The sequence below is a fragment of the Anastrepha obliqua genome, chromosome 1 (genome assembly GCF_027943255.1).
Source record: "Anastrepha obliqua isolate idAnaObli1 chromosome 1, idAnaObli1_1.0, whole genome shotgun sequence".
NCBI classification, from domain to species: Eukaryota; Metazoa; Arthropoda; class Insecta; order Diptera; family Tephritidae; genus Anastrepha; species Anastrepha obliqua.
This window is the reverse complement of record NC_072892.1, coordinates 182,922,339-182,937,022: the sequence shown is the minus strand read 5'-3', so window position 1 is coordinate 182,937,022 and position 14,684 is coordinate 182,922,339. Positions and strand designations below refer to the sequence as shown.

General features: G+C 37.7%; 2 protein-coding genes across 2 annotated transcripts in view; both read right to left on the bottom strand.

Annotated features, from left to right (window-relative positions):
- LOC129243500 (calcium-binding mitochondrial carrier protein Aralar1) overlaps window positions 1-7,134 on the bottom strand; it is a 49,021-nt gene extending 41,887 nt beyond the window's left edge. Inside the window, exon 1 of the mRNA XM_054880561.1 lies at window positions 6,078-7,134. Within this exon, the coding sequence (XP_054736536.1) occupies window positions 6,078-6,131 (54 nt within the window). The 5' untranslated portion in view covers window positions 6,132-7,134. The remainder of the gene's footprint in view (window positions 1-6,077) is intronic.
- A 3,091-nt stretch (window positions 7,135-10,225) lies between these two features.
- Window positions 10,226-14,482, bottom strand: LOC129243493 (STAM-binding protein-like). Its single transcript, XM_054880549.1, has 6 exons — window positions 14,202-14,482; window positions 13,224-13,754; window positions 12,803-13,118; window positions 10,680-10,792; window positions 10,500-10,602; window positions 10,226-10,428 (listed from the first exon to the last, which is right to left on the bottom strand). Exons 1-6 carry the CDS (start codon window positions 14,315-14,317, stop codon window positions 10,366-10,368), a joined length of 1,242 nt encoding a protein of 413 aa, XP_054736524.1. The 5' UTR covers window positions 14,318-14,482; the 3' UTR covers window positions 10,226-10,365.
- Window positions 14,483-14,684: the final 202 nt, after the last annotated feature.

Genomic DNA, 14,684 nt, shown 5'->3' with positions numbered 1-14,684 from the left:
TTAATTTGGTTTGCGCCATGATTTCATTAACGAAATTTTAAAAGAAATGAGTCCGATTTTTCTTATTAGGTTCAAAATTGGAATAAGCCAGGCTACGCTTATCTTCAAAAATTCAAAGATTATTCGGTCAAAATGGATGTGCGAGGACAATGACTTATTGCTTTCGAATTGTTAAAAAGTTCTTACCCTCCCCTTGAGCGGGCACCTTTCTTGGGCGGACAAAAGTTAACTGACAGTAAGTGTCCACTCATGGGAGGTCTCACTGTATTTACTTATGGAGGCATAGTGAATTAAAAACTTTGAAGACAGCTGTCTGAATATTTTTGGTATTTCATGACACTCTTGCAGTGAATGCGCGATATGAGGTTTATACGTGAATTAGAAGGGCTTACAGAAATTATTATATAACTATATTGAGACGAACTAGCTTAGAAAGAAATAAACACAGTAGCACGCATCAAATGCAGTACTAGGTTGGATATGGCAAAGGCTTTAATTATCAGGTGATAACTGCGGGAAAGTATTTAAATGGCATAGCTAGGATTATCTTACATTTTATTTGAGTAATTTATGTTCCTTTTCGACACAAGAAGTGTTAACTGGGAAAATGCAGCTTATTCTAAAGAAATTGTTGTATTTTTTCATTCTATTTTATATTTTAGCATGCGCTTGAACTAATTCCCGTAGCCCCTTGAACCCACCTGCTACTTCCTTGGACGTCATACAATGTTGGCTATACAATTTCCTTTGCTATGTGAGCATTAACAGAAGTCTTTGTATGCGCTGCCTTAGCCATATTTCGCTGAATAAATTTGGCAAACAAATGGTTGCTCAACAGGTATAATTCAATATTGATATAACTTCACAGTTTCAAATTACCAATTCTTCAGAGAGAATAGGCAACCACTTGCTTTGAAGCGCTTCATGCTCCAACAACTTCTTGTGAATTGGATGATCTTGAAAAATTCCTAAACATATGGGCGTATATAAATAATATCCCATCAGTACCGGGGAAGCGATTCTCTTTTCGTAAATAGAATACCAGAGTGTGTTGTGGCTATCAACACATTTCGTGCGTAGTGTGGCAGCCCATCGAAATGGAAAGCAAAGGAAAAAAAGTAACTTTGCAAACAGTGAACAGAAGAACGGTATTTGCAGGTGAAGAGCTGCACATTTTTAAGTTATTTTAAGATCAGGGAAGAAGTAACAATATAATTTTGTAGACAACGCAGATATGTTATGCTTTTTTACTAAAGTTATAATCATTCTATTTTAGCGCCCCTAACAAAAATTAAAAAATTCTATCTCTTGTGACCAAAATTTTCGAGGAGAAGAAGCGAATAAAGTACTATACCGATTTTTCACGCACAACGTCCTTACAGGAACCATCCAACATAAATACTCTATTGTGCGGGGTAATATTATTAATTTTTTTTATTATTATTAATTTTTTATATTATTTCATATCCCAGCCATATGACTAGGCCTTCTAGAAGTATTTCTATAAAAAAGTTACAAAATATAAAGAAGAAAAATAAATCAAAAAATTATATACTAATTTAAGAAAATTTGCTTTGCATTCTCAATTGCCGGAATTGTCACGCTGCATGTATTTAGCTAACTCCGAAGGTCCAAGGTCTCCCCAGAAGGAGAGGAGGGATCGTTTTAGTGGCCACACCACACGACACAGTAGACGACGGTCTCTGTAAGTGCGAAAGCACTCACCTCACCCACCAAAAAAAAACGTCCAGACGAAAGGCGGACGAAGTGTAATGCAGAGATGGCCAATGTTCGCCTATATTTTGTCGCTATCATTGTAATGCTGTAGTTTCGGCGGCCTACGGCCTAGGATATACAAATGTCAAATACTAGTATCAAAAGCATCGCGAGTAGATTGAGCTGGGAAAAATCGTGGGTACCAAATAGTCGACGATACGTGAGTCCATCACCGCTTCCTGGTATTGGCGGGATGTTCTTGTCTTTACTTACTCTCATGCGCATAAATTCAGTGAATATTCAATTTTGCTTAAATGGTTTAAAACTTTTTTATGGTTGATCTTTAGCTTCTGGGCGATGCTACGACTACTAACACCCCGGTCAACTTCGATTATTTCTGTAGTTTTATCGACATTTTCTTTAACATCAAAAATGCCTGAACGGAATCGACGAAACCAAAATTGCACATAATTACCTCTTGCAGTATCGACGCCAAGAAAACTGTTCACAATTTCAACGGCCTGACTTGCATTTTCGCTGAAAAATGTACCGAATTTTCCCTTTATTGACTTCCATTGTTAACACCCCGTAACTCACAACTGAATAGAAAAAACAAACAATAGGAAAATAATTTTTTTAGTCGGAAATGTCGCCCTGACAACGAGCATCAACTTTAAATTGCTTGATCGTTACTGTGAGATATCGATCACTACAGCCATCTACCGAGAAAATAATGGATTTATTTCATTAATATATATATATATAATATATTTAATAATATAGATAATTAAGTACCATTCATAAAATAACGTAAAATTTAATAACATAAATTATTATTAAATCATGACCGATGCGCAATCCTTGTAAAATTACGAGTATTCGAGTAAATAAGTATGCAAATAAAAAACAAGACTATTAGTTGAAATGAGTTGTTCAGAACGTCACTTCTTTACTATTCATTGAATCGATGACAACCACTTCGCCCCTAAACACACACCCTTCAGAGTGGGCGCTCTACAGATATATTTAGCAGCGAAATGGCTCACGGGGAAACCTACACAAATACAAATTTAATCTAGTCAGTAAGCAACATAAAAATAAAATATATTTATTCGAAGGCAGTACTATGGGGGAGACTTTGGGTGCTAAAGCCCCAGTATAATTAACAATTTAATAATTTTTCAACGTATTTGTTTGAGCATGCTACTGTTGCGGAAGTGTGACAGCATAACGCCTACATCAACTGATTTGAGTTCTGTTTTTTTGTTTGGTTGCCACATCTCTGATGAACATTTCCACTAATTTAACGACATTGCTTGACATTTGTAAAAGTTACGCCGTCTTGAGTAAATATATATATATATATATATATATATATATACAGGGTTGGCCATATTAAACTGACCCATGTGATTATTAAAAAAATATGGAAAAAGAAACATTTTTTTGTGTTTCATTGTGAAAAACATTTAATTTAGTTCAAGGAGATTCGTTTACATCACTTTTTGGATATGATATCGCGCAAGTGGTCGCCCTTAGCTCGTATAGCGTAATGTGCCCGTTTTTCGGCGTTTTCCATAGTTTTGGCCAGCGTCTCGGCCGATATGGCGGCTATTTCCCGTCGGATATTGGCCTTAAGTGCGCCTAGTGTCTTTGGCTTGTTGACGTAAACCTTAGATTTCAAATTACAGTAAAAAGTTATAGGGTTACTCAATGGGTCAGTTTAATATGGCCAACCCGTACATATATAATTGACGCGTACACCCTCTTTTAGGTGTTTGGCCGAGCTCCTCCTCCTATTTGTGGAGTGCGTGTTTATGTTGTTCCACAAATGGAGGGACCGACAGTTTTAAGCCGATTCCGAACGGCAGGTAGTTTTTATGAGAGCTTTTCCATGGCAGAAATACACTCGGAGGTTTGCCATTGCCTGCCGAGGGGCGACCGCTATTAGAAAAAACTTTTCTTTCTTTTGGTCTTTCGCCGAGATTCGAACCTACGTTCTCTCTTTTGAATTCCGAATGGTAGTCACGCAACAACCTATTCGGCTACGGCGGCCGCCAAGTAAATCTACCTCTGCACTAATTCATCACTTTCCGGGAATTTTTGACCAAGAAGGAAACGAATACCATCCAACAGCTATTGAATTCATAGCTCCCTGCGAATTTTGTTTGTTTGATCGGGTCAAAAAATATGACGGGGAACTCATTTTAAGAAGCGAAAGGAAGTAATGGAAAAATCAGAGACGGCTTTGATGGTTGTACCGAAAATAGAGTGGCAGAAATGTTTCGAGAGCTGGATTAAATGCTGGCATAAGTGCGTTACTGTTGATGGGGAGTACTTTGGGGGCGACAATATCACTTTTGAGGAATAAACTGGTATTTTCAATTTTCTGAATATATTCCGGGAATTTTTAGATCAAAGTGGTATACCGAAAGCCCTTAATTTTTAAGCTCCCGTATGTATGGAATGGGATGGAATGGAACGGAAACGCAAAAGTTTTCGTTTGTTTTCTGAAATATGTTGCTATTTTAAGAAAATTGTCCTAAGCCATGTAAGAAATTTTTGTTTTTAATAAACATCTGTGATCTCTTCAAAGGTTTTTTACGAAAAGTTCTTTTGTGAGAAATTGAAGTTTGGAACCATTTTTGAAAAAATCCTCTTGCGCACACCTGTGTGCCTGTTAGCCTTCATCATCCTTCACAAACATACATACATACCTACATAGAAATACATTAACAATACAACTCAATCTGTTGAAAGTCTCGGCATTCCATTTGTGTGTTTCTTTCTTCTTCAGAGAATGGCGGTTGCATTCAATGTATAAAAAGCGGATAACTACTTAGAGTCTTGGTTGGAGAGGTGGGATGAGGTTTGAGCGATGAAACCATCAGCCGCCACTGAAAAAAATTTACATTCCTAACGAACAAAAATATATATTTTACGCTGATTATTTTACACACGTCGTGTTATAAAGGGTGAACAATTTAGAGGTGTCGGATTTTTAATTCAAATAAAACAACAAATTAATTGAGCAATTTTTATTATTTCTGTGTAGAACCAATCATGACATTATTTTTTTAATTCCTTTCAAATGTTGGCCCAACTGCACCGTAATTCGGCCACCAGTAAGCACAATTTTGAATGACTCGGTGGAGGACTTCGGTCGGTGACTCATGAATAACTTTGGTATGTTGGTTTTCAATGCCTTAATCGAAGTTGGTTTATCCACAAAGTATTTGGTCTTTACATACCCACACAAATAAAAGTCCAACGGTGTGATATCACACGATCTTGGTGGTGAATCCATTGGTCCGTCACGAGTGATAAATTGCTCACCGAAACGACGATGCAGTAAATCCATTGTTTCACAGGCTGCATGGCAAGTAGTGCCGTTTTGTTGGAACCAAATGCAGGGCCTCGATTCCCGGCACCAAAAAGTTGTTTATGATGGCGCGACTGCGTTCGCTATTCACTGTTACATTGGCGCCAGCCTCGTCTTTGAAGAAATATGGGTCACTGATTCTTCCAGCCCACAGGTCGGGCCAAACGGTTATTTTCAATGGATGTAATGGCTGTTCGTGAATGGCTTCGGGTTGCTCTTCAGCCCAAATACGACAATTTTGCTTGTTGACGTAGCCATTAAGCCAAAAAAGGCCCTCATCGCTTAACACGATAAGTTGACCTGAGCGCGCGATGAACACTTTTCACAGAGCGTCGATATTCGTAATTCAATAGAACGATTTGTAAAGGTTGTTGAGGCGTAAGCCTTTTCATGAGGAAATGTCAATGAATACTGAAAAAATATGTATTTAGTTTGACAGTGGTCACGTCTGATCTGTCAAAAAAAATGACCTCCAATCTGATCATCCGTTATAAAAATATTTCATTTATAGAAATGTATATAATTTATTTAATACGTCCTTCTTCCGGATCTCCGAAAAACGGGAACCGAGGTTTCCCCCCTTTTCTTCGCAAACTCTCTCGACCCTGATAGCTTATAACCCGATGTGACTGGAGCTGCTCGTATGCGTGCACCGGTTGCGTCTATCCTGAAGCCCAATTTTTTGCTTTGAACTCATTGAACAATTACGAATGCTCGCAACGAAAGAGAACGTCATTATCGCAATATGGAAGTAATATTTAAAATACATAATGCTGTTGGGATTCTCCATAAACTTTTTGCCCCTGAATTAAATTTTTCGGTTTAAATTTTTTTTGTTTTGTGCAATAAAAATCTGATAAAATTATAGTTTACTTCCCATACTGAACATAAATATGTATGTCTGTATATGTACATATGTATATATGCTTTTATGTGTGAAACTGTGTATAAAAATGCATGTTGGTTTAATGCAACTTACATCTTGGCATTGAGCTGGCTGCAGTATCCAATTGTGTGGAGAAAAAATACTCATTATAACCAAAAAGGCAAGCGCCGCGTGGATTGGCAGGCAACAGATAGTTTATTCAATTGAAACACTTAGTTTAACAGCTGCTCAATTAGAAATTGCACACTTCCCACCTCGACTCGGGTCACTTCCAGCCACCCTTCCACTAGGGCCGCAATTACCGCTGTGCCTTGCTTCGCTACTCGGTCTCACACCAACATTTGCGTGTGATGACGAACGATTTGAAAACCGTTTCTCGCTACTCCCACTTTTGCTTCGCCACACCTGCTGGTTCTAGTGCTGGTTATTTTGTTCGCGCTATGAAGTGGTTACTGTTTTGATTTACCAGCAGTAGTTCCTGCAACTGTAGGTGACTGGTAGGCTGCAATTATCACTTTACGAACTTTGCCTTTGGACAGACGTTCCTGTGAAAACTTTTGCACGCAGTGCTTCTGCTGATGATGACAATAATGACAACGACAACAACAACACCAACACCAAATATTAACACAACAAACACAAAAAGCCAGCTAGAAAACTCTCTGCGTGTGTGAGGGCATGGGCGAGCGGGCGAAAGAACGAGCAAATCAATTTCCAAGTGTGCGTTTATGTGTGTGTGCTAGCGCTGCTGAAAGGAAAGAAGCAGCACTTCCTGCCTCTACACTTCACCGATCTAATGAACCACACAGAATTAAACCGTTTCACTTAGCTGCTGCACTGCTCTTCAGCGCCCCCTGCTTTCCACTGTATTTTTTCACGTGTTTGACCTTTGCGATTAACACACGAAAATTCACTTAATTTTGTATGTCGATATCCGAAAACAAACAAAAAAAAAACAAAGAACAGGAGGGATGGGCGAAATCGATTTTTCATAAGATTTCAATTAGTTCTCTCTTTTGAATATTGAATTACTCTTTATTTCTCGATTAACAACTTTTATTATTTTTAATATTTTTTTCAGGACGCTAAGATACTTTTTAATACAACTCCGATTGCGCTCCACAGCATTTGACCAACTACGAAGAACTAAACCAGCCAACTTTCTCTGACTAAACTCAGCTGAACCATGCGGAATCGAACTGAATGGTTGTTGGAGAATTTTTGCAGCAATGGAAATCTCATGGAAATGTAAATGTGGAGAAAACTGTAATTCCACATTTGTTTACGTACACTCCGCGAAATTCAATTAAAGGCACCCTGTTTTATTTAGAAAACTTTGGAATATAAAACTCTAAAATACATACTTTTTTTACATTCTGTAGCGATATTTATTAGGAGTCAAGCAATTAAAAAGGTCCTCATTTAAGAAACTATGCCATTAATTAAAATGGAACGATACACGCTTAAACAACGCACTGAAATTATTAAAATTCACTATAAAAATGGTGAAAATTTGACAGAGACGGTTCGTAAAACTCGAACATTTTTGGGTCATCGTGCAGCACCTTGGCGGGCCGCAATACAGAAATTGGTGAAAAAATTCGAGCTGTTGGGACAAGTTAGTGATGTGAAGAATAAAACCCGTGCACGTCACTCAAGAACAGCCGAAAATATTGCTGTTTTAGCCGAAAGTGTTGAAGAAAACCCAGGTTTGTCCATTCCTCGTCGTTCTTTCGAATTAGGCATTCCACAAACGTTATTCCACCGTATTTTGCTGAAAATTTGGGTCTTAAGGCATATAAAGTCCAGTTAACACAAGAACTCAAGCCGGCCGATCATCAAAAACGTCATGTCTTTGCTGATTGGGTCGTTGAAATACATGAAAATGATCCGGAATTCCATCGAAAAATCAACTTGAGTGATGAGACCCATTTACACCTCGGTGGCTTCGTTAACAAGCAAAATTGTCGGATTTGGGGCTCAGAAAATCCAAGAGTTATTGTTGAAAAGCCTCTTTATCCTCAACGTGTGACTGTTTGGCGCGGTGTAGGGTCCGGCGGAGTCACTGGACCTTATTTTTTCGAAAATGAAGCTGGAGCAACAGTAACGGTGAATGGATTGCGCTATCGAGTGACGAATGACGATTTTTTATGGCCGAAATTGGATGGTATTGATCTGGACAACGTTTATTTTCAACAAGACGGCGCTACGTGCCACACAAGCAACGAAACCATTGATCTTTTACGGTAATAACACCATTATATGTAGATATATTCCCGTAGTTCCTAGGTGGAGAAAAGGACCTGAAGAACCGTAGCACAAAACTATTAGTGAGTCCCAAGGCGAATCTATAAAAGATGGCATCTGCAACTGACTTATTTTTTCTTTCGCCGTGTACATCCGGCTGTCAGCATAAATGGTATGACGAAAAGCCGTTCCATTCGCACCATCGTCGTATGCTGCTAGCTCCTACTTCATATCGACTGTGCCAACCAATTAGAATCGATGCCGACACCTAATAATAGCCGATGTTTTTCATGGAGTAAACTTTCCGCTGTTCTTGTCTGAGCGGTTTCTGTGATGATTTTCCTTAAATTTCCAAAATAACTTTTATTTATTTATGACAAATGAAAATATTTAAAAACTAAATAAAATCAACACTTTAAACAAAATTGCGCGCAATTGCAATGGATTTTAAATTTAACTCTCAAACGAAAAATGTAAAAATTTCGAAGAGAGATCTAACGGCACTTGCACTTTTCTGAGCAAAACAAATAATTATTAATGGCATAAATGGCAGTGTCCTTTTTTTAATTTCGCTGAGTGTACACGCAGAGGTTTATATGTATGCACATGCCTATGTTTCATTGTAGTTTTTTTTAGGTCTACTGTTAATCGCACAATTTTTGTGTATAATAATGTTTCAGCTTTCGATTATAGTTTTCATTAAACAAGTACGCCGGGGTAATTTGTAAATATTTTCGAGAAAATAATAATTTTGCATCTGTAGTGTGCCCAATGGCCGACACTTCAATCTAAAAGATTCTTTGTGTCCTTTTGGATAAATAAGTCAAATAACTAATTTAGTCTCTAATCCAGAAATTGTAGTTTATTTCTCAGGAAAACACAAAAACAGCGGTAAATTAATTAAATTAAATTCCATTTCGCCGCTAACATTCCTATTATTGGCTAACACTAAACGAAATGTTACTGTTAAAGTGTCCTTGTGGGAGCGCGAAAGGTCCTCTGTTACTCACCCAATGACACACTGCTTCATTTCCAATAAAAGAGCGAGTATTGGAAGTATTGGAGACTTCGCTCAACTCTAGGTGGGAGATCTCTACACAACAGCTGGATTTATTTATAAATTCCAGTGCCTACAAAGTTCCAAAGAGATGCGGTGCGTTTATGTATGGAATTTTTATTAAATTTCGAAATCAATGTTACAAGTTTAATAATTTATTTGATACACACTAAATTATTGTAAGTAATAGTAGCTAGAATAATTATGATGGTTTCTTGAAATAATTGTTGTTAAGAGCGTCTTTTTTCTTGCACTGGGTTGCAGTTTGATAATCCAGTAATAAATACCTTCAATACTGAATTTTTATTTCATTTTCATTTTCTTTATCAAATTTTTTATTTCTTATTGCTTACACTAAACTAGCTTTGATATTTAATTAAGCCATTGATAACATCACATTTAAGCGCCAAAAATGCACAGGTACAACCCAAAAGCATAAATAAACGAATGCAAAAAATGGCTACTCAAAATACAATGGACCAGCAGGCGTTAAACGGTATGAAAGCGACTAGCCATATTTCTTGTTTATTCAAATTTTAGCCTTTTTTCGAAACAAAATACAGTAAGTTTTTTTCTTTTAATTTCGCCTTAAAGCAGCGCCATTTAAATTCAATGTCATGGTACAAATCTCCACACTTCTGTTTCATGTACAACTCCATTTGTTCAGCACAAAAATTTCTAAAAATATTTATTTTACTCTTACGTAGCTTGCAGTGCTAAGTATTTATTAGTTTAACTTTACGGTGCTGTCATAGCGTGCTCGCGTATTTGCCACAAAAAATAATAACATTGACTTAGGTGTAATAAAGTAACTTTTCTTCTTTGCTTTTTTGCTTTTGCAATAGCGCATGCACTTAATGTACATTTTAGGCAAATTGATTTTCTTGAAATCTGGGGCATTGCAAAAGGAACTTTTTTCATTTTCTAAAAACGTTACTTGAATTCAGAATATGTTTTTTATTAAAGTTAGTTTTATCTTTTAATTTAATAATAATTAAATTCGCTTGGCGACCTTTCTCTTTTTGTCTCTATATATATCAATGGTATAAGGCCTCTTCAAACATAAAACTCCACATACTATCTTCTCAGGTCCACCACTTCTATCTTCCTTTGAGCATCGAGCTGATGGTGTTGCGATTCCTGCGAATGGTGAATACATTATTTATGTATGTGTTTTATTTTTTGCTGATTTAATCAAATGAGTTGCTTACCATGTACAGTCGGGGCTCGTTCGGATGTGGATGAAACCCAGTCTGCCGGCATTGCGCGATATAGTCAAGTCCATAGTTCGGTGTTAAGATAAAGAAGCCAGTGCTGTAAGTGATGGTTTATAATAAATGCAGGTATACACATACACCCATATTTGTGTTGTAAGCATGTGGTTTTCTTACGTTTTATACTTGGGCGCGCACACAATGGCTATTGCTTCGGGCATCATCATTTGGTACGAACAGTGCGTATGCAAGTCCACTGAGGACAGGAATGCTGTTTGGCTGGGGTGCGTCTGCAGGTAAAAAATTAAATGTGACAGTTAATGCAAATGCCTGTAAAATTTTCACTGCTTCAAATAATATCAGTTTATGTAAATAAGTTATAAAAATAATAGAGAAATTAGCATTCATAAACTCTGTTCGCTACGGTTTCACCGGACAACGAAGGCATCTTTAAGAATCTTTTGTATGCGAGCTATTCATTCAGATCTAACTATATCTGGTATATTCATAGTAATTGCGATCTGATTTACCAAAATAAGGCATTACACTTTCCTCCTTTCATTCTGCACTCATTTTCATTTCACCTTTCACTATATTTTTTTATTATTATACAGTTTTAATGTAATTTACAGGTGACACACGATATCAATGAAAGGCTGCTAACAACTAACAGACAGACTCAGTGGCGTAATATTTTGTATACCCGCGTGCATATAGACCCGAATAATGGGGGTGCGCACGATAACTCGAGCATAAATCAATCTATTTCAACAAAACTTTGTAAAAATATAGGGTGGGCCATGTAAAATTTGCTTTTTGAATCGACTATAAAAATCGTCTCTGGATGGTTCGCATAGCATTTGTCCTTAACGGCTCCCCACAAAAAATAGTCCAACGGGCTTAAACACAGCTCCGAGGCGGCCAATTGATATCGGAATTTCAGCTGATTATTCGGCTTTCAAAAACGGTAGCCAAAAGTTCGAGTGTAACTTTGGCAGTGTGACAAGTTGCACCCTCCTGTTGAAACCAAATGTCGTCCATGTCATCCTCTTCAATTTTTGGAAACAACTCGTTGAGCATGTCACGGTAACGCTCGCCATTTACTGTAACCACGGCTCCTCGCTCATTTTCATGAGGATGATGCCGCCAGACCAAAAACCGGACCAAACAGTGACTCGTTGTGGATACATTTGCTTCTCTACAGTAACGTGTGGATTTTATGAGCCCTAAATCCGACAATTTTGCTTATTGACGTAGCCACCGATGTGAAAATCAGAAAAGAAGAAGAAGACTCACCACTTCGGAAATAGGTTTTCAATATTTCCCAATTTTTTTCAAGCGTATAGTGCCCCATTTCGTAAATGTCATACCTTTAAGTAAATTATGAACACATTTGACATGTCATTTGTGTTACCATTCTCAAAAAAATAGGTGGTTCAAAAAGCAAACGCTATATGGCCCACCCTGTATTACCTTTTCCCTAAGGTAGTTATTGAAAATGGGCGAGATCAGTCAATAACGACGCCCACCTCCCATATAAAGATAACTTTCGAAAAATAAAAAAACTGAAATAACTGTTAGAAATGAAGATGATTATTCAAATGTGGTAGAAATGATAAGCGCAAGAAAAGAAACACGATGAAAAATGGGCGGTGCGAACTCCCATTTTTAGGTGAAAGCGTTTATCTAGATAATGACTTAACAAAACTTGCCCAAACTTGGTGCTAATATTTCTCACCACCTTATTTAGATCCGACATATATAAAGAGTCGATTCAAGACCTCAAAGATGGAATTCGTGAGGCTATCGAGGACATAGGGCAGCCACTGCAATTCGGTTATGGAAAATTGTGTGAAAATTTTTGTCCTTCATCTTTATAATGAAATAAACATCCGATCATTTATATTAAAAATAGCATTTTTCTTTGAATAGCAAAATAACACCTCTCATTGGTGGAACCCTATATTACTGAAATCGGAAAAAGGGTAAGAAGTTGCCACCCTCCCTTTTTATATGTTAAGTCTAACCTTCCATTCGTTCGTCTGCTGTTATACGCTAATACTCTCACTGTCTATGCGCTTTTTGAGCTCCATATTAAATTTAATAAAATTTAAATTTTATTACGTGCGCGGGCATTTGAAGTTCGCTCCGGTCTGTATTTAGAGCTTCCTTAATTGTCATGTTTAAAATAGGTTGGGAAATGGCGTGGTGGTTATGCATGTTAGACTTTATGATGAACTATATTTACGATACAAAACAGACGCTTTATAGTAACGTAATATTTCGCTGGTATTGCTTACATGAATCCAACCGAGTGTAATGAGATTCTGTTGATCTTGCACATCAAAAATCTCCTCCTCGTTAATTGTATTACAGCTATCAGGTGTACCTTGTTGCTTTGGTATTATGATGTGTGTTATGAATAAACGATTCTGTGCTAAGTGACCTGCCAGGATACCGCAGGTTTCGATGTTTTTCATAGTATTGCTTTGGGCCAGCCGCAAGAAAACCTCCATTGTGTTCTCCGGTATGACTACAGTGCGTAGCGAGCCAGCCAGTAGGGAATCGGAACGCTCGTACTGCGGTTTTTGGCTACGATCGAAGCTGGGTGGTTTGCTATCGAAAAGAAAAATAAATATGAACAATTTTGAACACGCCAACTAATGAAAAAATAAAAATTCAAAACTATCAATTTGTCTTTAAAAAGGTAAATAAACAAACCTAATTGATTTTGCTCCATCTTTGTCAGCGTCGCTGGGCAAGAGAAGTCCTGAACTCGAACGATTGGTACCTGTCGGGAAATCGTTAGGATAAATGACCTTATCCAAAAGTCCTAAATCAGGTGCACTGGGTTGCATGGTTGGATCCATCTGAACATGAAGATTAGTTGGTATATAGGAACCTGTACCACTACCACTTCCACCATCCCCTACAGCCGCGCGTTTTTGGCGCTCGCGTTCCAATTCGCGCGCTTTCTCCGCCTCCTTGTTTGCCAGAAACTGCTCATACTCCTTCTGGTAGCGATCAAGCAGTTTGGCGCGCAATTTCTCAGTAGTCGGCATGATTTCATCTTTAATACGTTTATGGATTTCTTTTACTTCAGACTTGATTTTCGGATATTCCGGATGCGCACGCACTTTCTCAATGAAAAGCGTCATATACTTCATGTAAAGAATAAAGGCATTTTCGTGATTACCTTCGGCAAGATAAACATTTGCCATGCGAAGCATCTCTGTACCGGAGCGATAGTATCTGTGGAAAAAAGTATAATTAATGAAATAACTCAACAACTGTGATACGATTTGATTATTTCAACTTATAAGCCCTTTTCCTGCTGCAAATTTGCTGCCTTTTATACCAATAACTCAATGAAATTTACAACGGCCCTTCCATCAGCGCCCTTGTTTGCATACTTTGTTTGTGCTCATTTGATTGTATTTTGGCTTATTTCCGTAAGAGAAGGACAAATAGTAACAAAACAATGCTACAAGTGCGCAGTCGGAAGGACACCAAGATTTCTTAAGACACTCAAGGGCGTCCCCACATGCTCAGAGCAGACACAATGCGATTACGTATTGCTATTTAGCTTGTCTATTATGCTGCTCGTTTGTAAGTGTTTTCACTTTCCTCGCAATATTGCATATGTTTAGGCCTCCACCCTTATATTTTCGATACAGTGCAGAGGTCACACTGACTCACCGTGTGACTGGCATGTTGGCGTCCACTTCAATCATATTTCCGTAATTAGATAGGAAGCGTATTCTTTCATGAGGTTCCACAATTGACATTCCCATGTTGTTCACCGCTTTAGCCATTGTCGTTGCCTTCTACTGTTACCACTGCTGCAACATTAGCTGGTACAATAAATTATGTTGTTTTTCGCCTTCTGTGATTTTCCACGGACTTTCGCAACTCAACACTCAATTATTCTGCTACCAGAGAACATTGATTCCATAAAAACAACAAATAAACTTTCTCTGCTTCGACTACTGTCAAAACCAAAACACAGCTGATCAGGCAGTGTTGCAATGACTAGTGTTGTAAGCGTTTACTTTTATTTTCCCTGCAGACAATTTAAATAGTTAATAAAGTACGTTCACATATGCATTAATTACCAATAAATCCAAAAAATTAATCTACCCGTTCACATATGGCACAATCAGCTGTCAATACTGTTGTGAA

Bases quoted from the DNA above. Each gene is read 5' to 3' on its own strand.
- LOC129243493 (XM_054880549.1), bottom strand. From the start codon at position 14,317: ATGGCTAAAGCGGTGAACAACATGGGAATGTCAATTGTGGAACCTCAT. The intron at 13,755-14,201 runs GTGAGTCAGTGT...TTTTTTCCACAG, and splicing joins GCCAACATGCCAGTCACACG to ATACTATCGCTCCGGTACAG. The intron at 10,793-12,802 runs GTAAGCAATACC...TTTTACCTGCAG, and splicing joins TTACACTCGGTTGGATTCAT to ACGCACCCCAGCCAAACAGC.